Genomic DNA, 27,329 nt, shown 5'->3' with positions numbered 1-27,329 from the left:
AATGGGTGAAAACTTTCCTAACCTGGGGAAGGAAATAGACATATAGATGCAGGAAGCCCAGAGGGCTGCAAACAAAATGAATCCAAAGAGACCCACACCAAGATACATTATAAATGTCAAAAGTTAAAGAATCTTAAAAGCAGCAAGAGAAAAACAACTTGTTACATACAAAGGAATCCCCATAAGACAATCAGCAGATTCTTTAGCAGAAACGTTGCAGGCCAGAAGGGAGTGACATGATGCATTCAAAGTGCTGAAAGAAGAAAACTTCCAACCAAGAATACTCTATCCAGCAAAGTTATCATTCATAACTCAAGGATGGATAAAGAGTCTTCCAGACAAGCAAAAGCTATAGGAGTTCATCACCACTAAATCAGCCTTACAAGAAATGTTAAAGGGACTTCTTAAAGCTGGAAAAATTGGGTGCTAATTAGTAGCAAGAAAACATATGAAAGTATAAATTTCACTGGTAAAGGTAAATATATAGCAAAAATAGTGGATTAATAACTTATAAAGCTAATGTGAAGGTTAAAAGACAAAAGTAGTAAAAATAACTACTTAGGTAAGGGATACACAAGATAAAAATATGTAAAATGTGACATCAAAAATATGAAATGTAGGAGGGAGGAGTAAAAATGTAGACCATTCAAACTTAAGTTGTTATCAACTTAAAATAGACTTATAAATATAAGTTGCTATATGTAAGCCTCATGGTAAACACAAGCAAAAACCTATAGTAGATACACAAAAGACAAGGAGAAAGGAATCTAAGCATAACACTAAAGAAAGTCATCAAAGAAGTAGAAATGAACAGAGGAACTACGAAACAGCCAGAAAACAATTAACAAAACAGCAATAAGTACATGCCTATCAATAATTACTTTAAATGTAAATGGACTAAATGCTCCAATCAAATGACACAGAGTGGCTGAGTGGATTAAAAAAACAAGACTCATGTATAAGCTACCTACATGAAACTCACTTCAGACATAAGGGCACACACAGACTGAAAGTAAAGGGATAGAAAAGATATTCCATGCAAATGAAAACCAAAAGAAAGCTGGGGTAGCTATACTTATATCCAACAAAACAAACTTTAAAACAGAGACTGTAATAAGACACAAAGAAGGGCATTACATAATGATAAAGGGGTCAATCCAACAAGAGGATGTAACATTTGTAAATATTTATGCACCCAACATAGGAGGACCTAAATATATAAAGCAAATATTAACAAACCTAAAGGAAGAAACAGACAGCAATACAATAACAGTTGGAGAGTTTAATACCCCACTTACACCAATAGATAAATCATCCAGACAGAAGATCAATAAGGATTTTTTTCCCAGAAAGTAAAAAAAAAAAAACATGAAAGAGGTGCTTCTGTTAGAGAAGACACTCTTGCTATCATCCTGTCTCTATAGCTACTGAGAGAGAATATCTAATTATTATTGGTGAGAAGAAAAGTATTCCAAAGATCACTTACTAGTAGAATTGTGGCTGTCAGAGAAGCTTCAAATTTATTTAAAATGAAACTCATGCTCTCACACACACACACACACACACACACACACACACACACGCACACAGTGGCACATTCTAAACAGATAACAGGAAAGAATTAACTGCTGTTTTAAATAAAGTAATTATAGTTCTTAATTTGTTAATGACATGCATAATCATCCTGTGCTACGTAGACTGAGTTCATGTCAATTGCCCGTATTCTTAAAACGCCAGTTTTAACTTCCTGTAGCCTTAGTTTTATACTAGAGCAGTGGTTTGGCCTTAAACACATTAGACTAGATGGACACAACAGATATACACAGAAAATTCCATCCAAAAGCATCAGAATACACATTCTTCTCAAGTGCACATGGAACATTCTCTGGGATAGATCATATGTTAAGCCACAAAACAAGTCTTAACAAACTTAAGAATATTGAAATCATATCAAACAACTTTTTCCGACCACACTAGTATGAAACTAGAAATCAATTACAAAAAGAAAGCTGAAAAATCCACAAATAATGTGGAGATTAAACAACACATTACTGAACAACCAATGGGTCAAAGAAGAAATCAAAAAATACCTTGAGACAAATGAAAATGGAAATACAACACCAAAACTCATGGGATACAGCAAAGGCAGTTCTAAGAGGGAAGTTCATAGCGATAAACGCCTACCTTAAGAAACAAGAAAAATCACAAATAATCAACCTAACTTTACCTCTAGTAACTAGAAAAAGAACAAAGCTGAAAATTAGTAGAAGAAAGGAAATAACAAAAGATCAGAGGAGAAATAAATGAAACAGAGACTAAAAAGACAATAGAAAAGATCAATGAAACAAAGAGCTGGTTCTTTGAAAAGATAAACAAAATTGAAAAACCTTTAGCTAGACTCACCAAGAAAAAAAATATAATCAGAAATGAAAGAAGAGACATTACAACTGATACCACAGAAATACAAAGGATTATAAGATTTTAAGGATCATAAGACAGTACTATGAATAATTATACACCAACAAATTGGACAATCTAGAAGAAATGGATAAATTCCTAGAAACATATAACCTTCCAAGACTGAATCATGAAGATATAGAAAATCTGAACAAACCAATTAGTAGTAAGGAGATTGAATCAGTAATCAAAAACCTCCCAACAAACAGAAGTTCAGGACCAGACTGCTTCAAATATGAATTCTACCAAATATTCAAAGAAGAATTAATACCAATCCTTCTCAAACTCTTCCAAAACACAGAAGAGGAGGGAACACTTCCAAATTCACTTTATGAGGCCAGTATTACCCTGATACCAAAACCAGACAAGGACACCACAAGAAAAGAAAATGACAGGCCAATATCCCTGATGAACATAGATGAAAAAATCCTCAACAAAATACTAGCAAACCAAATTCAACACTATACGAAAAGGATCATACACCACAATCAAGTGGAATTTACTCCAGGGATACAAGGATGGTTCAACATCTGCAAACCAATCAATGTGATACACCACGTTAACAAAATGAAGGATAAAAATCATATGATCATCTCAATAGATGCAGAAAAAGCATTTGACAAAATTTAACGTCCGTTTGTGAGAAAAACTCTCAACAAAGTGGGAACACACCTCAAAATAATAAAGGCCATATATGACAAGCACACAGCTAATATCATACTCAATGATAAAAAGCTGAACATTCTTCCTCTAAGAACAGGAACAAGACAAGGATGCCCACTCTCACCACCTTTATTCAACATAGTATTAGAAGTTCTAGCCAGAGCATTTAGGCAAAATAGAAATAAAAGTTATCCAAATTGGAAAGGAAGAAGTAAAACTGTCACTATTTGCAGATGACATGATATTATATACAGAAAACCTTAAAGACGCCACCAAAAAACTGTTAGAACTAATAAAATAATCTGATAGCAATAATAATAGAAATCTGTTGTGTTTCTACACACTAATAACAAACTATCAGAAAGAGAAATTAAGAAAACAATCCCACTTACAATTGCATCAAAAAGAATAAAATATGTGGGGGCTGGCCCTGTGGCGTAGCAGTTAAGTGCATGCGCTCCACTGCTGGTGGCCTGGGTTCAGATCCTGGGCATGCACTGATGCACCACTTGTCAGGCCATGCTGTGGCGGCATCCCATATAAAGTGGAGGAAGATGGGCACGGATGTTAGCTCAGGGCCAGTCTTCCTCAGCAAAAAGAGGAGGATTGGCATGGATGTTAGCTCAGGGCTGATCTTCCTCACACACACACACACTCAGCACACACACACACACACACACACACACACATAAAATAAATAAATAAATAAATAAATTTAAGAATAAAATATGTAGGAATAAGTTTAACCAAGGAGGTGAAAGAGCCATACATTGAAAACAATAAGATGCCGATGACAGCAATTGAAGAAGACACAAATAAATGGAAAGATATTCTGTGCTCATGGATTGGAAGAATGAATATTGTTAAAATGTCCATACTATCCAAAGCAATCTACAGATTCAATGCAATCCCTATGAAAATTCCAATGGCATTTTTCACAGAAATAGAACAATCAATCCTAAAATTTGTTTGGTACCACAAAAGACCCCAAACAGCCAAAGCAATCTTGACAAAGAAGAGCAAAGCTGGAGGCATCACGTTCCCTGATTTTAAACTCTATTACAAAGCTATAGTAATCAAAACAGTATGGTATGGGCAATAAAAATAGACACATAGATCAATGGAACAGAATAGACAGCCCAGAAATAAACCCACTCATAGATGGTCAATTAATTTACAACAAAGGAGACAAGACGATATAATGGGGAAAGGACAGTCTTTTCAATAAATGATGTTGGGAAAACTGAACAGCCACATGCAAAAGAATGAAACTGAACCACTATTTCACACCATACACAAAAATTAACTTGAAATGGATTAAAGACTTGAATGCAAGACCTGAATCCATAAAACTCCTAGAGGATTTTAGAGGAAAACATAGGAAGTAGGCTCCTTGAAACAGGTCTCGGCAATGATTTTTTGAATCTGACACCAAAAGCAAAGGCAACAAAAGCAAAAATAAACAAGTGGGACTACATCAAACTAAAAAGCTTCTGCACAGCAAAGGAAACCATCAACAAAATGAAAAGGCATTCTACTGAATGGGAGAAAATATTTGCAAATCATATATTTGACATGGGGTTAATATCCAAAATATATAAAGAACTCATACAATTCAATAGTAAAAAACCAAACAATCCAACTGAAAAATGGTCAGAAGATCTAAATAGACATTTTCCCAAAGAAGACATACAGATGGCCCACAGGTACATGAAAAGGTGCTCAACGTTTCCAATCATTGGGAAATGCCAATCAAAACCACAGTGAGAAATCACTTCACACCTGGTAGAACAGCTATTATCAAAAAGATAAAAAAAAGTGTTGGCGAGGATGTGGAAAAAGGGAATCCTTGTACACTGTTAGTGGGAATGTAACTTGGCACAGCCACTATGGAAAATAGTACGGAGGTTCCAAAAAAATTAAAAATAGGATTACCATATGATCCAGCAATGCCACTTCTGGGTATTTATCCGAAGAAAACAAAAACACTAATTCAAAAAGATATATGCACCTCCATGTTCACTGCAGTAATATTTGCAATAGTCAAGATATGAAAACAACCTGTGTCTATCAATGGATGAACAGATTTAAAAAAGTGGTATAGATATACAACGGAATATTATTCAGCCATAAAAAAGGAGAAATTCTGCCATTTGTGACAACATGGATGGACCTTGAGGGCATTACGCTAAGTGAAATAAGTCAGACAGAGAAAGACAACTACTATATGATCTCACCTATATGTGGACTCTAAAAAAAACTAAAAACAAAAACCAAGCTCATAGATACAGAGAACAGTTTGGTGGTTGCCAGAGGCGAATGGTGAAGGGTGGGCCAAACGGGTGAAGAAATTCAAAAGATACAACTTTCCAGTTACAAAATAAATAAGTCATGGTGATGCAATGTGCAGCATGGCAACTATAGTTAATAATACTGTATTGCATATTTGAAAGTTGCTAAGAGAGTAGATCTTAAAAGTTCTCATCACAAGAAAAGAAATTCTGTAACTACATAAGGTGATCGATGTTAACTAGACTTACTGTGGTGATCATTTTGCAACATATACAAATACCAAATCATTATGTTGTATACCCAAAACTAATATGTTGTATGTCAATTATAGCTCAATTAAAAAAATAATAAAATTAAGGTGAAAAAAATCATCTCAGACAAAAACACAAAATAAAAATGAAAAAAAAGAAACTATTTTCTATCAGCTGTAAATAAAATAAAAGCGATATATACATTAAAATAAACTGGAGTTGGCATGCAAGAATGCCACATCCAGAAACAGCAAACTAGGTTTTAGGGGGCAACCCTACTATTTGTAAATAAATAGAAAAGCTAGACAAATGTAGTAGAAAAAAAATTTGAGACTACTGGACAGTTTCCAAGGCAGGGAGGATTTGTGGTGCCAAAATCTCGGAGAAGAGGGAGGCATCAAAAAATAAAATTTCACCCTCTCTCTGCCATGTGAGGATACAATGAGAAGACAGCTATCTGCAAACCAGGAACAGGTCCTTCACCAGAACCCAATCAGGCTGGCACCCTGATCTTGCACTTCCAGCTTCCAGGACTGTGAGAAATAAATATTTGTTGCTTAAGCCAAAAAACAAGCAAACAAAAACAAATATCTCGAATAAATCTAACAAAAGACGTACAAGATGTCTATTCAGATCATTATAAAACATTATTGAGAGAAATTAAAGAACATCTATTTTTAGTAAATGGAGGGACATACCATGTTCATGGATTGGAAGACTCAATATTATAAAAAGGTTATTTCTCCCCAAGTTGATCTATAGATCCAGTGCAATCTAAATCATAATTCTAGCAGGTTGTATGTGTGTGTGTGTGTAACCTGACAAGTTGATTCTAAAATTTAAATGGAAACACAAACGGTCAAGAATAGCCAAGAAATAAAGAACAAAGTTGGAGGACTTACTCTACTGGATAACAAGACTTTTAAAAAAAGCCATATTAATTAAGACAGTTGTGGTATTGGCACAAAAACAGATCAACAGAACAATGGAACAGAACATGGTCCAGAAACAGATTAAATATATACGGATATTTGATTTATAACAAAGATGTCCTTTCAGAAACAGGACAGTTATTTCAACAAATAGTGTTGTGACAAATAGATATCCATATAGGAAAAAATGGATCTTGACTCCTCTTTATTCAATAAGCGAAAAATCCATTCCAAGTGGAGAGTAGATCTAAATACAGTATAAAAGGTGAAAAAATAAGGCTTCTAGAAGTAGGAGAATACCTTCATGACCTTGGGATAGGGAAAGATTTCTTTAACAAGATACAAGAAACACTAATCACAGAGGAAAAGACTACTAATACTATTTAAAGTTAGTAACTTTTATTCATCAAGGACATCATTAAGAGAGTGAAAGTGCGAGCCACAAACACATCCTATATGATTCCGATTATAAAAAGTTCAAAAATAGGCAAAACTAATCTATGGTGTTAGAGGATAGATTAGTGGTTACCTCTGGGGAGGAGGAGGGGGTACTAAACAGAAGAGGCAGGAAGGAGGTTCTGGGGTCCTGGTAATCTCTTTTTTTGTCTTGGGTGGTGTGGTATAGAGTATGTTCATTTTGTGATAATTCACTGACCTGTGCACTCAACTCACAAATTATGCATGTTTCTGTTTCAATGTTATACTTTTTTTTTTTTTTTAAAGATTTTATTTATTTATTTTTTCCCCCCAAAGCCCCAGTAGATAGTTGTATGTCATAGCTGCACATCCTTCTAGTTGCTGTATGTGGGACTCGGCCTCAGGATGGACGGAGAAGTGGTGCCTCGGTGCGCGCCCGGGATCCGAACCCGGGCCACCAGCATCGGAGCGCGTGCACTTAACCACCAAGCCACGGGGCCGGCCCACAATGTTATACTTCAATAAAAAAGTTTCCTAAAAAAATTTTGGCCTGTACTATTAAATCTCCAAACTTTTCAAAGGACACTTTAGGGAATGATTTCCCCATCTGCTTTGGTATATAAACAAATCTGGGTACACTATTGAAATATTTCTTTCAAGCGTTATCAGAGAAATTTCCTTGCCAGTCCAGTAACCTAACTTTCAAGGCTAGAACTGTCCTGAATTGGGGTATTCTGCTTTGGGGCTTTAACACTGGGGTAGAGGTAGAGCTAGGTGATGGCTACCGCTGTTCTCCCTGACTCAACTTCCTGTTGGGCGTATTTCCTAGTCTACTGCACACTAGTCCAACTTGGAGAGGACGTTCTGCTAACAAAACAAAACTTGTCATTTGGAAGAATGCTCCTCTACTCATAACTCATATGTGCTGTTCAGACCCAAACCAGTACATTGCACCTATCTGTCTGTATTTCCAAATTCTGGTACTTGGTTGTCAGCGGTGCTAGAAAGATACACAACACAGCAGGAACACTTCCCTACGCTGGGCATGGTTGGCCTGGTAATCCTGCCTACAATTTAAATCTACTTTCTCTCAACCTGTAGACATCAAAGCTGAGTTGCTCTAATAGTCAATGGCACAAATGCTACTCTTCTGGCTTTTCGAATCACGAGCTAGAACCTCAATATAAAAATCAGGGTTAGTTCACCAAATCGGAGCTGGCTGAATTGGGGGTCCTGACTGGCCTGCGTGTTACCTAACCAGGCTGAAGTCTTGTTGCGCAGTGCTTCATACATCCTCAGGGTCACAGGCCAGAAGCAAGCAGGGCAGAAGGGAGCACGGCTGAAGAAGCCACCAGTTTGATCGCAGCAGGAAAGTTGATGAAATGGCCCCTGCCACTACTGCCAAGCTCTTCAGTGAAGAAAACACCAGCCATACTTTGACACATAAGAGCACCGTTTTTATATTGTGTCTGTCTTTAAAATTTATTTCATCTGATTAAACCTCTCAGCAGTGTTGGAGAATGCTGGTCCAAACATCCTGTCAAGGCTCCCCTGATACAAATCCTTTGGACATGTCAGAGCAGAAGCCAGCCACAACCATTCTCTTTTGGAGCTCAGGCCAGCCTGGTGCTTATGTCCCACAGGGGCCTCTATAAGATCTCTGAACAGAAACCTAGTAGATTTCCAGCACCTGAGCTCACTGATCAGATTCTGCTGGTGACTCCACTGTCACGGTGGAGTAGTGGTGGTAGCGAGAATCCTAAACAAAGTGACAAGTAGGCACAGACTGGTCTCTCACAGAAGTAGACAAGGACAGGGTAATAGAGAGCTGTCAATTTTACTTACCTAGATCTACAAAAAGATGCTTTTCTCCCTTGTTATTCTTGACAATTAAAAATGAAAGATCAGGACTGCTTTGCTTAGCTGACCCCAGCCTTTCCAGTTTCTTTGAATTCAACATCCCGCTCTCTCCTATATCCTTCTCTGAGGACGTTTTGCTAAAGGAAATTCCTTGTTTAGTTGGTGTTGCAGAAAAATGGGAAAATCCATGGTTCGTTGTTTCTGGAATCCTGTCATCATCTTCACTAGCAATGAAGTGAAAAGCAGGCTGCAAAATTTTTCTCACAAAATTCCCTAAGAAAAAAAATATCATGATTAATCTAATTTTTCTTTTCCGCAAGCTAAACTTAAGATCTAGGCACAAATCTACACGTGACTATTTTACACAGTAAGCCTTCTTCTTTTGATTTCTGGTTTTAAAACTGAGTTATTACATGGGGGCCAGCCCCGTGGCGTAGCAGTTAAGTGCATGTGCTCCACTGCTGGCAGCCTGGGGTTCAGATCCCGGGAGTGCACAGAGGCACCGCTTGTCAGGCCATGCTGTGGCCGCATCCCATATAAAGTGGAGGAAGATGGGCACAGATGTCAGCCCAGGGCCAGTCTTCCTCAGCAAAAAGAGGAGCATTGGCATGGATGTTAGCTCAGGGCTGATCTTCCTCACCAAAAAAAAAAAAAAAAAAAACCTGAGTTGTTACAAACTGTAATATGCTTCTCCTGTTACTTCCTTTCACTTGCGCGATCTTTTACTTTCTCAGTTCCCATTGGCACACAGGAGCTTGGCGTCATTTGTAAACAAATCATCTTAGAACAGAAAGTTAATTTGAGAAGATGTGTCAATGTTGCTGGTATGGGCCTGAGCCTAACGTACGGTCACCAAAAAACCACCACTTTTATAAACAGAAATTGAGTAGAATTTTATCTTCACAATCAATGATTAAAGAATGAAATGTTTACATGAGTAAATGGTGCTGCCAAGATAATGCACAGAAACACTGAGAGAATCTCTGCCATATTCTCCTTGAGTCAGGATGTCAGCAAATTTCTCAGGAGCTTATTCTCTCTCCTTTACCTGATATAATATGCCCGAAGGACGCTGACATCCATAGCTATCAGTTCCAAAGTTGTTTCTCCTCCTGCCTCTTCCTATTTTTGGTCACTAGATGGGTTGTGGCCTCAGAACTAAAGTCCAGGACTACAGCAATTAAATACATTTATTGTATTTCAACTTTTATTCTAAGAGCTCTAAATATTAGTGGTCCTATCTTTACCAAGAAAAGATGACATAACAAACTGGAACTTCTTTAAGCTCTCATAAATTATTTATATCATAAAATCAAGTAATAATTTGGTTAAATTGCTTCATGTATAACAATACTGGAGAAACGCAATACTGTAAGAACTTAACCTAAAACTGGTACATCTGGGTTTGTCACTTTATTTACCAGACAACTTGAACCCTTATATACGATATGCATACTCTAAATTCAAAATTCTCTTTCTCCAAATCAGACTTAATTACTTCCCTACTCAAAGAAACAAATCCACTATCTTATAAAATGCTAAACACCAAAATGAAAGCAAAAGAATTTGATTCTCGCAATGATATGCAGACATGATTATCTCTGGAATGAGGGAGATAAGGTAAATACCGAGTAAAAAGAAATCGTGATATATCAAAAGACAACAAAGCAACACAAACATAAGTTGATAAAGTTAATTTCCCTGGAAATACAGAATTACATCTACTTGACACTAGACAACGAGAGAGTGAAGGCACGGTTGCAGAACCAGTTGCTAAGGCAGCACGAAGGAGGCCAGGAAGGCCTTTGACCTTTGGCAGGGAGCTGACACGGCCAGGATATGATGACAGTACAACCAGCATAACTACTAACACAGGCTCCCAGCAAACGACTCTGCTTTCTACTTCCCTTCCCCAATCTTACCACCCTCACCTCATCATTAATACAGGGACAATTTTAGTGGCTGTGATTAACTCAAGAGAAAGGATCAATTATAGAAATTTCACATCCTATGGTAGGCTGGCAGAATCAAATTTACACGTTTTGCTAACATTCTATGATCTCTTACAATTACCCTAATTCCCCTTTCTGAAAGGCTGACAATAGGAACTAGAGATGTCACCAAGAGATACACTGAGGGAGGGGAATTTAAAGGGAAAATTTGGATTAGTATTTCATAATGTCTGCATCTCTGGTTCTGGCAGTTTATAAATTTAGAGGAAAGAACCCTTTGATAGCATCCCACGTATCAAGTCTGACTGTGTGTGTCTCTCACTCTAGCCACATACTACTCCCACTGCTCCCCAAATTAGCCACTAACTCGTATATCTATACTTTTTCTTATGCTGTTCTGACTGTAAAGTCTTTCTTACCTTTGTCTATATCATGGTACCTGATTTGAAGCCCAGTTTGAATGTCATCTTCTTTCAGAAGAGATCTGTAGCAGACACTGCTAATTACCTGACAAATTTCTGTCCTCCCCTTCTTCCCTAGCAACAAATCTTAATTTTCAGCCTTGTGGCTAGGAGTCATAGAGCAAACTATGAGGAGTAAATAGGAATCAAAGAAATATCTTGCTTAGGACTCTGCCCCTACACTCTCACAGTAGAGCCTACTTAACATTCAGTCATTCATTCAGCAAATATTTATTAAATGCCTACTTGTATTTACTATTGCTGCTGCTGTTATTGTTATATTATTATTATTGATAAAGATATTGTTATGCGATAAGCTCTGGAAATACAATAGTGAATAAGAAAGAGTCTGCGCCCTAAACAAATATTAGGGGGAATAGAGAGGACAAAAAAAAAAAACCCCAGGAAATTACCTCAGGAAGTGGTGAAAGCTTTGACACAATAAGCACTGGGTGCTCTCTGCAACCCCGAGGAAACGCTAAGTCTTAGGGTTTGGGATGTGACAGAAATGGCATCTCCGATGACAACATCTACAGAGTCTTAACAGACTAGGTGAAATGGAAGTATGTCCACTGAGACAGCAGCAGGAAAAAGTGCAAAGGCAGGAGGACTATAGAAAATGCGGCCTCAGTGGGAGCTGAGTGTAGGACAGAGTGAGGAGGGCCGGGTGGTGAAAGGGCCCTTGGAGAGTGGGCCTCACTGTGCAAACCAAGACATCCGGACTTTCTCCTGAAGGCAATGAATAATCCTTGCAGGGTCTAAGGCACACAAGTGGTAGAATGAGATCATTCTAACTAGCTGACTAAAAAGTAAGCTGAGAGACACATAAACGTCAAAATTGACACTAACGTTTCTACTTGGCTAACTGGGTTTATCACCCACTGATATAACTATCACAGAAGAAAGAGTAAGTTCTAGGGAAAAGATGAGGAGTTTGGTCTAGGACATGCTGAGTTTGAAGTGTTTGTGTGAGGATGTTTAATAGCCAGTTGGCTGTATGACTCTGGTGGGGAGGAGAACCAATCTTGGCTGAAGATAAAGATTTGAGAGTCGTCAACACATAGATAGTAATCGAAGCCATGACAGAGGATGATCATCAAGGTTACAGAGAGAGTGAACAGAGGGACAAGGATAGATTCTATAATTACTAATATCTAAGGGACGAAAGAGACAGAGAAGGAATGTCCAACTAAGCTAACAGAAAACAGGGAGATAATGAGACCCACGTACATAGCACGCCAGGTCACTGTGACCTAGTGCTACCCTAATCTAGCAATTAGGTTCCTGACTTTTACACCAGTCCTTCAGTGATTATGTTCACGCCTTTTACCCTTGGTACCCTTGAAACTGTCAGACACTTGTCGTTCTGAAATGGATTACCTGAACTTCAGTTAACTGTCTGCTGTTTGGACCTAGGAATACTTGGCCTACACCTGCTTTGATAAACACTCAGGATTTTGGCTTCTATTTAGACTGTGGTTTTCGGTGTTCTCATTCTGCCTATTTGTTCCCCTTCAGACTGACTTCATTTTATACCTGGGCCTATATCTCTAAATGTCCAGTCTCGGAACAAATACTCTGGTTACACTTTCAGGCTTACACCTCTAGACTTCCCAACCCTGAAGTTCAGCCTGGAACAATAAACAAGCCTTCCTGGATGTGGCCTGGAACCGAAGTCCCAGTCCTCATGCACTAAAAGCTGAGGCTAAGGCAAGGCTGAAGCCAGTGTCAGAAATCCAGATGTGAGACATCACAGGTAAGACTTGAATGAGGCCCCTCATGTATTACCCAGAAAACTTCTGACACGACTCCGTTACAGCAGAAACCAGTACCAGGGCATGCATAGCCATCCCAACATCTATAGCCAGAGGCACTAATGCTCAGGATATCCTCAGTAGGTTAGTGTATCTAAAATGTGTCTAGAATAGGAAGATACATCTAGAACTAAAGGCAAATCCTGAAAATGTGAAAAATCACATTTCATTTTTTAGAATAGGTTAACAACAATAAATCTAACTAATACTTACAAAATTTTAAGAGGAAAAGAAAAATAGGAGTTTTTTAATATAACCCCATGACTTTTAAAAAAATAGTATACTTACCAACATGAATGTTATCTTTAAATGCCACATCAGGGAGTTGAAATATTAAATGGCAGCTAAATTTTTCATGAGTGCTAGAATCCAAGTTGAAAACATCTTCAGCTGAACAATTAACCCTGTATAACTCTTGAAGTGCTTTACAAACATGCTAAAACCACAAGTAAAATGTAAATAATTAAAATTTTTTGTTTTAAAATTTTTCCATGAGCAAAATTCAAATATCTTGGTACAAGTCTAACTTGTTTTTATTTTTATTTGCTATCAGAATATTTATTATGTAATAATATTACCAAATTACTTATGTATTGAAATATATATCGTATTTAAATTATTACACATTTATGTTCAAAAATTCACAGGCTGTCAGGATTAAAGGCCTCTTAGAAGTCAAACAATTTATCTTACACATTAATCTCCTCTAAAATCACAAAAATATTTCTTTTTAAGTATCTCTTTAAATATCATCTATGAATTTAAAAGTTATTAATTCCATTGTTCTCGAAGTTCCTCAAACATAGTGAGCCCAAATCTAGCTCCAAGAACATAGCCTCTAGGGATGGCTGGATGACATGATATTGAAGGCAGTTCTGCATTATAGGAAGGCAGCAGGCATAGGTTAGGAGCACAAGACTTGGAGTCAGAAAGATCTAGGTTTGAGTTCTGGCTTTGCCCCTTACCAGTTCTGTGACTTTGGTCAAGTCCAAACTTTACATTCCTTGGCTGCAAAATGGGATAATAATAGGACCTGACTTTTGGGGTTGTTGTAAAGAGTAAAGGAGAAAATGAGAGTAAAGAGTTAGCACACTGCCTGGCACATGTAACTGCTTAAAAGCATTAGCTGTGCAGCCACAGGACAAGACACTTCTGAAGCCTCAGTCTTCTTGTCTGCAAAACGAAGTTACTAAGAACTACCATGCAGGGTTATCTTGAGAGCTGCAAAAATGTAAACTGTCAAGCACCTAGATACCTAACAGTTACGTAGTAAATTAACTTTTTTCATGTTATTTTGGCATTATTATAGCACCCCCTTCCCCACGCTCTCTGATCCTAGTCTTCTTCAGTAAATTCTCACTTTCTCAGAGAAGGCTTCCTCAATTTCCCCACCTACATCAAATTTGCCCTATATATTCTATTTGTAGTACTTACACAGCTACAATTTTATGTTATTTTGCGTGATTATTTTGACATCTGTTTCCTCTGTATGACAGAGGCTACCCCTCACTATCTGTTCTCTCCTGCTTCTGGAGAAATAGAACGCTGATTATTAGTTAGATATGAGGCCCTCCAGAATAAAGACCACATTTCCCAGACTCCGTCACAGTACGGTGTGGCCGTGTGACTAAGTTCCGGCCAATGGGATGTGAGCAGAAGGAAAGTTGGCCACTTCTTAAGGCGAGTGGCATTCCCGCCCTTCCCTCGTTTTTTACTGACTAGAATGCAGACAGTCATGGTGAGCCATTTTGGACATCTTAGGAAGAGCAAAGCAGCAAAGCCTAGTCCCTAATACAGTGCAGACACATCCAGATATTACATGAAAGAAAAATAAATTTCTATCTTGCTTAAGCCACTTTAATTTTAGGTCTTTATTATGGCAGCTAAATCTATCCTCATTTATTATCTTCCATTAGACTATAAATTCTATGAAGGCAGAAACCATGTCTCTTTGGGCTAACCACTGTACTCCTAGTGCCTAGCACAGTGACACTTAGTACAGGCTGAAAAAATTTTGATAACTGAATGAAGTTTAGTTTTGTACCTTGGAACTATACAGAATAAATGTAATGACTCTGTAGGTAATAAAAGTAATCATAATCTCCTAAATTCTCTTTCCCAAGTTAAACTTTAAAATTTTAAGTTATTTAAATATTTCAGTTGAAAAATCCAAAAGTTAAAAATATATGATTATTTGAGCAATGTGACCTGTCAACATAGTTTTATAAAATGCTTTAGCATCAGAATTCTTTCCAATTGGGAGAAGTGGCTTACTGAAATTTGTCAGTAAATCATTGAATGAAAGGGCATTATATAGTATCACTAGTTATTATCAGCCAGTTGTTTATTAACCATCTGTTAAATTAAGATAGGAGCTAATCTAATTTTTTTGTTCCAGGGAAAGATTTACCCTGAGCTAACATCTGTTGCCAATATTCCTCTCTTTCTTTTCCCCTCCCCAAAGCCCCAGTGAATGGTTGTACATCCTAGTTGTAAGCCGTTCCAGTTCCTCTAAGTGAGCCGCCGCCACAGCATGGCAACTGACAGACAGGTGGTGTGGTTCTGTGACTGGGAAGTGAATCTGGGCCATGGAAGCGGTGAGCACTGAACTTTAACCACTAGGCCATCAGGGCTTATGCAGAGCTAATCTAATTTATTCTCTTCACACAGAGACTCAAAGGAAAAGTACTTACTGCATTATATACCTGTTACATACAAAGTAACCAATAACTGAAATTAATTTCAATATAATAATTTATAAAGGTTATAATAAGTAAAATAATCCTAATAGCTTTTTTACCAACATGACAAACATGTTAAATAAAAGCACTGTATAATTTTAAACTCAGATGTCTACAACTTTTTCCAGCTTTTGCTAATGTAGAAGATTAGTTGTTCAAAACTCATTTGGATAAGACTGTATAAAGAATTAGAAGGAAAAAAATTTTAAGCACTTACATTATCTTTGCCACACCAGTGTTTATTAATCTATGCTACAAATGGGATTTGTACTAGAGTGTTGATTCCATTAGGGATATTGCTAGTTTATAATACAATGTGGTACTTCTTTGTTACTAGTATGACCATATGAAAGCGCCAATCAAAGTCCCTGAATCTTAATTCCTTGTTGGCCACACAGAGGCCACATAATAAATCCCACCTTAAACTGTAGAAGTGTATCACACACCAGGAAAAAGTCAATATCTATGAATTATTAAAAATGTAATTAAGGTTAAAAATTAAACACAATTTATCAACTATAATGAAATATTTAATATTACTTTTAAGAGTCCAATGGCTATTTTAAAAAACATAACTTTTTTGTTATTATTGTTTTCTGGGGGAAGGGAGACATGTATATTTCCTCTGCTTCAAAGCCAGGAGAAAGCTAACATTATGATTTTTAAAAAAACAGTGTTTACATACATTTTTCAAATAAATTAGATATTTTTCAAATAAAACATGTAGAGATCCAACATAATCAGCAGATATTCTTTATCAAAAATATTTTACTTTGGATATATTTTTAAAGTTATAAAATGAGTCATCTCCAGTTAACATCTAAAAGAAAAAATAGTTAATAAATGCTAATACCTACTCTGAGGCCAAAAAATAGTCAATATAACTTGAATACAACTTAATGCAATACAATCTTAAAAGATTTTATAAACAAACCTAATAGAGCTTAGTTGCACAAGTCCAAATTATTCCTTTTGTTAGTAACTTCCTGGTCTACACCGCTAAATCAAAAATATATAGTAGAACTACACTCTTTTCTCTTTGTTAAAAATAGTGATAATTGTATTTCTAGACCAGGCTTTGCCAATAACTCGCGGAGGACCTTGAGCAGGAATTACATCTCTCTAGGCCTTAGTTTCCTCATTTATGATGGTGCAAAATAGAATAATTTCCAAAATTCCCGCCAGCTCAAAAATTCTGGTACTATTTTTATCAAAGGTCTTCTGGAGGTTTATCTTACAATAAAAATTACTTTGCCTAATCCTTATAAGAGTCAGCTATTTATAATGTAATTCAGAGAATATATAAGCTAAAAACACAGAAAATTCCCAAACTGCCACCTTTTTCAAAGCTTTTATTAGATATATTAATATTATGAAATATAAAGACATAAACTGAACCTTTCTCCTTTTTAGAAGTTTCCTCAGAGAAGTGATACTAAGAAACGAAAGTCAAAGGAAAAAGTAGCAAGAAAAAGGAGGAGAAACACAGAACCTATATATTACATAGGTTGGATTCACTTAATGAATGGTGAATGAAGAGATATACAGAGAGATATAAGGAGAAAATCCTAAGTCTGTAATTTACCTCAATGAGTAAGGCAACCATCTTTTTCCCATCAGCTTCTGGATTGGCAAGTTTGTTAAATTCCAAATCAAAATATAGTTTGCACACAGCATTTTCAGGAATGACTTCATAGCAGTGTAACAGATTCTTTCTGAATTGAATAATTCAAGATTGTTAGGTTTATATCTTATACCTTTTAAATCACAGAAGTTGATCTTACATCTCAAGATATTGTGTGAACTGTTTTAATGACATATAACTAGGACATAATGAAGACACGATAAATGCCTCACCATAGGTTTACAGAACATAGTATCAAGAGTTTCCATTAAACAAGATGTTCTGTAACATTATTTAACTTGAAAATATGGTCAACTTCATACTGTTATTTATTCACAGATGATTTTGATATTGTGTAACAATGCTTTATTTGTTTTTGATGTCACCATCAAGCAAATTTTGTTTCAGAAAAGAACTTTCTTTCTCAAACTAGGATCTCAGAATCGCATATTCTTGGGATTCCATAGTTTTTGTGTGTGTGTGTGAGAAAGATTAGCCCTGAGCTAAGATCCACTCCCAATCTTCCTCTTTTTGCTGAGGAAGATTGGCCCTGGGCTAACATCTGTGCCCATCTCCCTCTACTTTATATGGAACGCCGCCACAGCATGGTTTGACAAGCAGTGCATCGATGCACACCCAGTATCCGAACGTGCGAACCCTGGGCCGCTGCAGTGGAGCTTGCGCACTTAACCACTATGCCACGGGGCCGGCCTGCCATAAATTTTTTTTATGAGAGGTTTTAAGTTACCTATTTTCATTAGGAAGATAATATTTTAAAAACTGGTTAGAAACACTCCGGATCACTTGACTTCAATGAGCTTTCAGTGTTTACGTATGTAGTTAACATTCTTGCTGGCATCAAGAGGTATGACTTTAACGTGGGTTAATAAGAATAGACGCTGACTTGATACGTAAATGCTAACTTTTGCTGGGTGAAGTTCGATGGCATCCTACACAAATAAAAGCTCTGTAGTAATTTGAACAAAGAAAAGTAATGGGGGAATTGTGTCATCAAGTAGCACAAGAAGTAAAGGAATTCAAACACACAATTTCTTTTCTCCCAACACCTGGTGAGATAATTCAATGTCGCTATGACAAGGAAACTCCAGAATTCAATTCTAATAGTAAAGGAGTAACTAACTGTGTGATTGACAACTATGAAGGCCAATTCTGCCTGAACTAATTTCACAGACATTACTAGATAAAGGAAATGTAACTTTAGTTTAATGTGTTGTCCTTTATAAACTACTTACCGGGATTTATAATAAAACCAAAGTTGAGTATAGGTTGTTACGAGGTAAATACGTTGTCCATCACCCACTTTGCATTCCAAAGCAAATACATGAACATCCTTTATAAAATCAAAAATAATATTAAAAAATTTAATAAAATGCAAATCTAAAATCAACTGTAGCTATTCAATGTTCATAAAAACTTTACCATTCAAATTTTCGAAAACTAGAATTTGAACATTTGTATTGTTAAAAACAAGAAAAATAATCACTAGTTATATGCCAATCAAAATCTAGTTATTTGTATTTATTTTTCATCATTCAAGTAATACATGTTCAAGGCAGAAACAATTAGAATATCCAAATTAAAAAAAAGAAAAAAAGGAGAAAACTCACTTTTCAACACTCTAGTTTAACTTCTTCGTATAGTTTTGTTAGTTTATAAAATTAAACTTATTTTTTAAAACTACCTAAACATTATTTTAAATAGTTTGGGCTAAAATTAATTAATAAGTTCTCTAGTACCTATAAAAATATATGTGGGAATCAATTTTTTAATGAAATATTTATAAGTGAATCTTAAAAGCTTCAGGAAAGTTTTTAAATGCTTAACTTTAACAAGTAACTATAAATTGTCTTTTCTATGAGAAACCAATTTTTTAAAAGTTAATTGCTGTGGCACTTGATCTAACTGTTTATGTCTGCTGCCATGAAGAGTTTCTTCTAATAAAGGAATGCACAAGTTCTTATGTTTCCATTTAGCTAAAGGTAGCTGTTGAGCCTACGAAGGAACAAACTTTCACTTTCATGAGTGAGAAATCAGAGGATTAAGTTTCATGACCCTATAAAAAATCTTCGAGGTAAACTTTATTGACTGGTGATTGGTAAGTCCAGCAATCATACTCCCATATTTTGTATGTGTGTGTGTGTGTGTGTGTGTGTGTGTGTGTGTGAGGAAGATCAGCCCAGAGCTAACATTCATGCTAATCCTCTTTTTTTTTTTTTTTTTTTGCTGAGGAAGACTGGCTCTGAGCTAACATCCACTGCCAATCCTCCTCCTTTTTTTCCCGAAAGCCCCAGTAGATAGGTGTATGCCACAGTTGCACATCCTTCTAGTTGCTGTATGTGGGACGCGGCCTCAGCATGGCCAGAGAAGCTGTGCGTCGGTACGCGCCCGGGATCCGAACCCAGGCCGCCAGTAGCGGAGCGCGCGCACTTAACCGCTAAGCCACGGGGCCGGCCCACTCCTATATTTTTTTTAATTCAAGATCAAATGAATCTGTCAGTATTTTCTGATACCTGAATTAGGTTTACACAAAATAAGCACAAAAGATTTTTCTTACATTTCCTAAACCATTCTGATGAGATCTGAGTTAGTATCTCCTTAGTAGGGAAAGAAAGATCCTCCACCTAAAAAACTTTCAGTACTTTGAGTTTTTATACAGCATCAATAATCAGAATCACAATATGATTTGCTAGAATCATAATGCTAGAATGCAGAATCACAATGTCAGATTTCGTATATGCATCTTTTCATTACACTTCTTTACATTCCCCACAGTGCCCAATAAACAAATGATGTGCAGTACATAGCTGTTCATTTCTGAGTGCCATACCCTTCGCGAGGCCAGTATGTAGCAAGCACTTCTTCCTCCCACTTGTGTAGGAAATTATTCTACTTGCACTTGCCCCTATATGTGCTGGAAATTATGACACATCCACTCTACCACTCCAAAGCACAAAAGGAGATAGGGATAGATAAATACCTGTGTGCTTTGACACTGTGGTTTAAATTCTAGTCCTTATAAACTCTAAGCTATAGTATTTGAGACATTTTCATTTCCTATCATTTAAATTCAATTCTCGGGCCGGCCCCGTGGCTTAGCGGTTAGGTGCGCGCGCTCCGCTGCTGGCGGCCGGGGTTTGGATCCCGGGCGCGCACCAACGCACCGCTTCTCCAGCCATGCTGAGGCCGCGTCCCACGTGCACCAACTGGAAGGATGTGCAGCTATGACATACAACAATCTGTTGGGGCTTTGGGGGGAAAAAATAAATAAATAAAATCTTTAAAAAATAATAATAAAAAATAAATAAATAAATTCAATTCTCTTTTCCCTAATTTCATCCTTAAAAATCTCACACTTCACTCCTTCATTTCCTCATATTTCTGTGGGTACTGCTTTAGTTTTACTCTTAAACTCAGTCATTCTATTATTTTTTGGCCCAATAATATGGTCACTCCTCCTTTAAGCATAATTTCATTTAAACGTCATTACAAATTATAAAAATTAACTGACACTAGATATGTCACTCTTTTTCATTATTAGTATAAAGTAAATGGTTAATGATTCACAGGGATATTTTTCTGTAATACTGTGATATTAGGATTACAATTAAATTCTTTTGGTAGAGTATGTGGCCTGGAATGAAGACAAACAATACATTTTTTTTTAGAAATCTTAAATTATAGTAGCTCTAAAAAAAAGCAGGAGATGAGAAAATTACCTCTTTACAACTTTTAACAAAATTAAAAGCTTCAGTTTGTCGATAAAATAGTTTCCAAATGGAAGGTGGCTCCTCTGGCTTGGACAATCTTGGTCTGTACACTGAGGACAATGGTTTCCTCTCATAACAGGATGCTCGTTCTTCAATTTGCTTCAGTTTTGCTTCCCATGTTCTGTTCATTGGTTCAGAACTATGGGGAGACTAAAACCTATCACATGTAAGATTCCTATCGATTACTACTAAAACAAACAAGGACATCAATTTCTTCATTTAGAATATATTTTCTTTAGTAAAACTTCAAAACTCATTTCCTAATGCTTATTTCCTTATCTGCCTTATATTTTATGTTTTGCATGAAGTTTTAAGGTGAAATGAGAACAAGGCTGGTTATCAGAAATCTTTAGATCTTGGCTCTTCCAAATAAGAGTGATAGGATTTTGGACAGGTTAATGAAGATTCCTGAATCTTAACTGCAGAATGGGAATCATTATCACCTTGAATACTTTACGTAGTTACTTGAGGACAAATGTGATAAGATACATGAAAATGTTTTGTAAATTACAAAGCCTCATGTAAATATAAGCGTTTTTGTATCATTATGGTTTTTATTATAACCATTTTATTGCGTCAAGTGCTATCTACCTTGCCCAGCTCGTGCTGCTACCGTGGCCACCATTCTTGTGCTATTATATCTTAGTGTAAAGTTTATTTCTAGGCACCGCTGTGCAGGTCTTAGCTCCCTTTTCCTCTGTTTCTGTTCATTGCTCTTCTTTTCTCCCAACACAACTGTACGTTGGGAGGATAACCCAGTGTATCAATGGGAATTACAATATTGGCTAGTTTTGGTTTAGGATGTCTATGGTTATCATAAGCATGACTAAAGAAAGGAATAAATAAACCTTAAGCTATGTCTGTTAATTCAATGATTGTATTTTTGTGATTAGCCAATTTGAAATGATTGTATTTTAACCCTTGTTTATTAATGACACGTGTTTTTCTTTGCAGACAACGCTTCCACGTTAGCCATACCAAGGTAAGGGGGCCAGGCAATACTTTTCCAATCTGGGATTATGGTTTACTTACAAAGGAAAAAGGATAGGTTTTTTTAGAACAAGGGGGTAAAAGCTTCCATTGTGGATAAAAAATGGCCACAAATTCTTTGCCACTCCTCCCATCAAGAGATGCCATCTAAATCCCTCCATTATACTAAAGCCAATCCCTTATACTGACTCTGGGCTTAACCACTGCTTTGGCCAATGTCACATTGACAAATGTGAAGCAAGCAGAGGTTTAATAATTGCTTTGGCATTGGATTTGGCTATCTTGGAGTCCTGCCCTGAGACTGTCATGCTATACCTCCAGCCTCACAGAGGATAAAAGGCCATCTGGAGATGAACAAAGGGATCCCACCTAACGGCCAGCAACGACTAACTGTCAGACATGTGAGTTAAGCCATTTTGGATCATCCAGACATCATCTGAATCCAATGCCTGAGTCAGCCCAAGTGAGTCAGGTGAGATCTGCCAAAGAAACTGCCCAGCCAACCCACAGAGCTGTAAGAAAAAATTAATCTGTTGCTCGTTTTTTTTTTTTTAAAGCCAGTAAGTTTTGGTCTGGTTTTTACACAGAAATAGATAACTGATACAGTTTCCCTCTTCATTAATATCATCCATGGGTCATAATTTATGTAGAAAACAGATATGTTAGTTTTTTTAAGTGAAATAATAATATATACTAGAGCATTTGAGGGTGATATTCCTATGTACCTTTGGCAATGGCTTTCCAGTACTTGTGTTTATCAAGTTGACAAATATTCTCTTGAATTTTAGCCAAAAACGCTGCAACAACACAAACTCAACGGCAAATGATACGTCCCCTAGAAGGAAAAATAGAATCACCCTGAAAGATTAAGACAGGGTAGGAATGTCATGACATTGTTAGATTTCAAATTTGACTTCAACTATAGCAGACCTAAGAAAGATTATTCTCTCAGAGTTACACCTAATCCACATGAAAATTATAAATTATAAACCAAGAAATAGAAACATAATTCTAAAGGTATCAACATAAATTTCATAACAGATATATCTAGGAAAGGACTACAATTTCATTGGATTGAAAAGATGGGGCAATTTTAAATAAAACTGCTTTAATTTTTCAGTACAAAGTTATACGGCTCCTTATTGCTAGATAGATTCTGAGTATTGTTTACTTTAATCTGCTTCACATACAGATAGAAATCCCCTACATTTAAGCAACCTAACGGAGAAACTGACTTTCTCCTACGAAATTAACTTTCAATAAAGTCCACTGAGTACTTAATGAAGAAAATAAACAGACTACAATCAGATGTGACTTATAGCTCTAGTATCTACCCAATAACTGACTAGGAATAACCATGTGGACGTTCATACTTATCGACACTGATACCAGGAAAATTTTAATTTTGTAAAAATGTTGGTATGACAATGGAAGTGTGTCATACATGAAAATCAAGGAGTCAGAGTGGAAAATCAGTTTGACACTTACTGGACTGAGAAAGCCATGAATGTCAACAGAAACAAAAAAGAGAAGTACAATATATGTTATGCCCTTGTGGGAGATCAAGATTTGGCTACCCTGAAACATATCTCTTTACCTTGATTGTTTTCTCTGATGGACATTTGACCTCCCCCACTAACTGCCTAAAGAATTTGACATAGAAGATCTGTAATATAATGTAAAATAGATGTTACAATAGGAAAGGCACCAACAAGCCCATCTTATCAGAAGTTCTGTCTCTCTAGGCACATTCTCTGGATGGCCCTGAGAGGAGTTGCCAGACAAACATTTACATTTATAAGGGAAATCTCCATTTGTAAAGGTATCTCCCTTTCTGTATTGGGAAGAGGTGAGATGACTTCATTTCTAGAAACTCATCAATGTGGAAGGTGAGGCCTTAAATCTGCATAATAACCTTACTCTTGTTTACAGTGCTTTAGTGGTAATCTCCACTAACTGACTCCCCACCCCCAGCATCCTCCTTTGTCTTTAGCTGAAGATGGTATTTAAGACGAGAATTTCTGCTATTGTGTTGAGAAATGCAGTGTCCCTGCTTTCTCCCACGTATACATGTTATTAAACTTGGTATTATTTTCTCCTGCTAACCTATCTTGTTAATTATTTGGCCAGCCATAAGAACCTTAAGGGAAAGGGCAGAGGGGGCTTCTCCCTCTTCCCCCACACCCTCATGTTCTTTGCACAGTTTGAAAATTTTAACAGCTGGGTTGAGGGTTAGAAGACAACTGGGGCTTGGACTATTTGAGCAGGAGGGTGAATGACAAAAGCAAAGGAAACAGAGAACAGGAAGGCATCTGGCATTCCGGTTTTGGACTATCATATTCCTTATTCCTATCCTCTGAGAGAACGTCACCATTTTAGAAATGCTTTTAATTCCTGGTGGGGAAAGAGTGCTGTCTTTCTTTTATAGAATTGTACATCAAAACCCCTTTTCACACAGGGACCATAACTATTTTTGGTAACAGTTTCCAAGTTCCAAAGAAAAATATTTGTTGTATTTTAAAATAGTAGACTTAAGAGCACTGTTTCTTAACGTTGCACCAGAATGTTGATTTAACCATGTTGGATACCAATTTTACAACTAAACGTGGTCAGGCTAGAAAAAAGGCTGGCTTAGTCCTTTGGGAGTAACTGTAGCATAGTGAGAAAAGGGGAAGAGGGGATGGAGGTGGAGAGATGACTCAGGTGGCCATCCTATGTAATGGCCCTGGTTTCCCTGGGTTTATGCCTAGACTTGCCCAGCTAGGACACTTGATGCCCTGGTTCCCAGGAGCAGCTGGATAGGGGGCGCGTGCTTCATGATTACTGGCTTCTAGGGAGATCTGAAGCCTGCCTTGCCATGATTCTCCCTAGTCCACTTCTCCTACATTCTTCCCGTTGTTTGCCTAATCACAAGTCAATTCCTATTCCCTAACTCCAACCTCTTCCTCTGTCCTCAGAATAGATTCATCAGTATTTTGTGTTTTCTGCAGGTATGTTCTAGTTCTAGTATTTAGTAATGTTCTGGTATCTGGCAATGTTTTCTTAATATAATCCCTTTTGTGGCCTCTTGGAATACTGCTAAAGTATTCATAATAAAGTATGTAATTAAAATTCATTAATAGTAATATTATATGTTTACTTCTCAGATGAAGTAACACTGTAAGAAATATACTAATTGACTGAATTTTCTTTTTCTTCCACTTCAGTCACTTTGCCGCTCTATGCTTGAACAGAAGTAACTCATTTAAATCCCCCAAAATTCTCCTGTAAGGGATAAGAAAACATACAGTGATATATTGTTCTTTTCCAGTTACCCCTTTCTACCATCTCCACAGGCTCTCCCACCCAAACAGCCTAACTTTGCCAGACTAATGACTTTTAAAACCATTTTCGTAACTTTTCATAGGGACACCCATTAATGATTCAGAGCATCACTCAATTCACACTATAGTTAACATCAAGAGGTCCAAACTCTCTCCAGAATCTGGCCCTAAACCACTTACCCATTTTATTTCTTATCTTTCAGCCTTCTGAACCAAATGAATGAAAATCACCAAATGGCAATCACCAAATGAATGATAATAACCATTTCCTGCATCTGGCCCACTCCAAAAGTCCCTTTGCATGTTTCTCTCACCTGGAATGCCTCACTTCCCTTTTCCAAATTCTTCCCTTTCAAGGCCCGGATCAAGTTCCGCCACCTCTGAGACACCTCTGTAAAAACAAATTACTGGACTCGGTCAGAAGACATTTCCTCCAGCCAACTGTTTTACTATAATTAAAGTTTCTCTAGACTAAGTAAACTAGTATAATTACACGAAAGCAGAAAACTGCTGCTGCCTTAACTGAAGCATCATTTTGGTAAGAAAGTTTAGCACAGGAAGAGGCTTGGGCATCACAGGGGCGTAAGAGGACTTGTTCAACTATACTGGTGCCTCCCTTACGAATAGCTGCATGCTGAACCACTTAGGGGTGGGAGTGGGTCCTCCTCAGTTTTATTGCAGCAGAAAAAGGACTGCCACACTTTTGTCTTCTCTCAACTTGGGAGGGATAAAGAAAGGGCTAAGTTTTACTCCTGGGATCCCAGTTTAACTTCTGTAACTCTCCTTTTAGCGAGAACAAACTACTTAACCTTTTTAAGCCCTGATGGGAACTGGAATTCCTACCTCCCGGGGTTGTTGAAAGGATAAAATAAGAAAGTGTATTGCGCACACGTAACATCACAGAATAAGCGCTCAACAAATGGTAGCCACGTATATAACGCTGTATGTTCATGTACAAAATACGGCCCCTGATTTATATCCGAATAGGCAGAAGTGTTCTTAACATGGGGTCCCTGACTTATCAGAATGTCATGAAGCTCTAGAAATCTGATGCAGAATTTCGTGCTCAATCGTGTTGGTGTAGTCTTCTGCGAAAACGACTGAGAGTTTGCATCAGGGTCTGAAAGGCGTTCGTGACCCAAAATAGGCGGGAACCAGTAGGCAGTTAAGGCTTTAAGGACGAATTGGGGGGGGGTGACCTAAGGAAAGGCCTCAGGTCACCCGAGGGGAAGAGATTACCAGTGCGGGTCGGCCTGCTCCCCTTCCTCCCAGACGTCCAACCTTGACTCCCTTCTCTCCGCCCCTCGGGGCTGCCGCGGCTTTGAGGTCTCCCTCCGTTCACGTCCAGAACCCCGCGCCGTGGCGCGATCGCGACTTCAAGCCTGGCGCGGGGGCGGAGCCAGAGCGCGCCGGGCCTATGAGGGCGCGGCTTCCACGCGGCAGGGGGCGGTGTTCTCGGGGCGGGGGCGGAGCCAGAGCGCGCCGGGCCTATGAGGGCGCGGCTTCCACGCGGCAGGGGGCGGTGTTCTCCGGCAGGCGGGCGGGGCAGCGGGGAGCGCGCCGGGACTCTGAGGGAGCGGCGTTCTCGGGCACGCAGGGCGGGGCCGGAGCGCGAGGTCGAAGCGGGCCGGGACGGGAAGGCGGGCCAGAGCGCCCGGGGCCGCTGAGGGAGGGGCGTTCGCGGCGGCGGGGGCGGGGCGGGCCGGGGCGGGAGGGACGTGTCGGCGCGGAGGGGAGCGCGGGGCCCGGGGGTGGGGCCAGCGG

At 37.9% G+C, this 27,329-nt stretch overlaps 1 protein-coding gene across 6 annotated transcripts in view; it reads right to left on the bottom strand.

Moving 5' to 3' along the window:
- Nucleotides 1–26,915, bottom strand: part of PRIMPOL (primase and DNA directed polymerase) — a 42,791-nt gene extending 15,876 nt beyond the window's left edge. The window contains exons 1-8 of one of the 6 annotated variants that reach the window (XM_058524976.1): nucleotides 26,805–26,915; nucleotides 25,880–25,956; nucleotides 22,968–23,100; nucleotides 21,202–21,409; nucleotides 18,718–18,815; nucleotides 17,426–17,555; nucleotides 13,388–13,535; nucleotides 8,858–9,145 (exon numbers count right to left, since the gene is read on the bottom strand). In XM_058524976.1, the coding sequence (XP_058380959.1) occupies nucleotides 8,858–9,145; nucleotides 13,388–13,535; nucleotides 17,426–17,555; nucleotides 18,718–18,815; nucleotides 21,202–21,381 (844 nt within the window). In that variant the 5' untranslated portion in view covers nucleotides 21,382–21,409; nucleotides 22,968–23,100; nucleotides 25,880–25,956; nucleotides 26,805–26,915. Of the gene's footprint in view, nucleotides 1–8,857; nucleotides 9,146–13,387; nucleotides 13,536–17,425; nucleotides 17,556–18,717; nucleotides 18,816–21,201; nucleotides 21,410–22,967; nucleotides 23,109–25,879; nucleotides 25,957–26,804 lie in introns of those variants that run through there. The other 5 variants (XM_058524975.1, XM_058524979.1, XM_058524978.1 and 2 more) reach the window with 5 other exon arrangements.
- Nucleotides 26,916–27,329: the final 414 nt, after the last annotated feature.

The sequence above is a fragment of the Diceros bicornis genome, chromosome 29, assembly GCF_020826845.1.
Source record: "Diceros bicornis minor isolate mBicDic1 chromosome 29, mDicBic1.mat.cur, whole genome shotgun sequence".
Lineage (NCBI taxonomy): Eukaryota > Metazoa > Chordata > Mammalia > Perissodactyla > Rhinocerotidae > Diceros > Diceros bicornis.
This window is presented reverse-complemented; position numbering and strand designations above follow the sequence as displayed.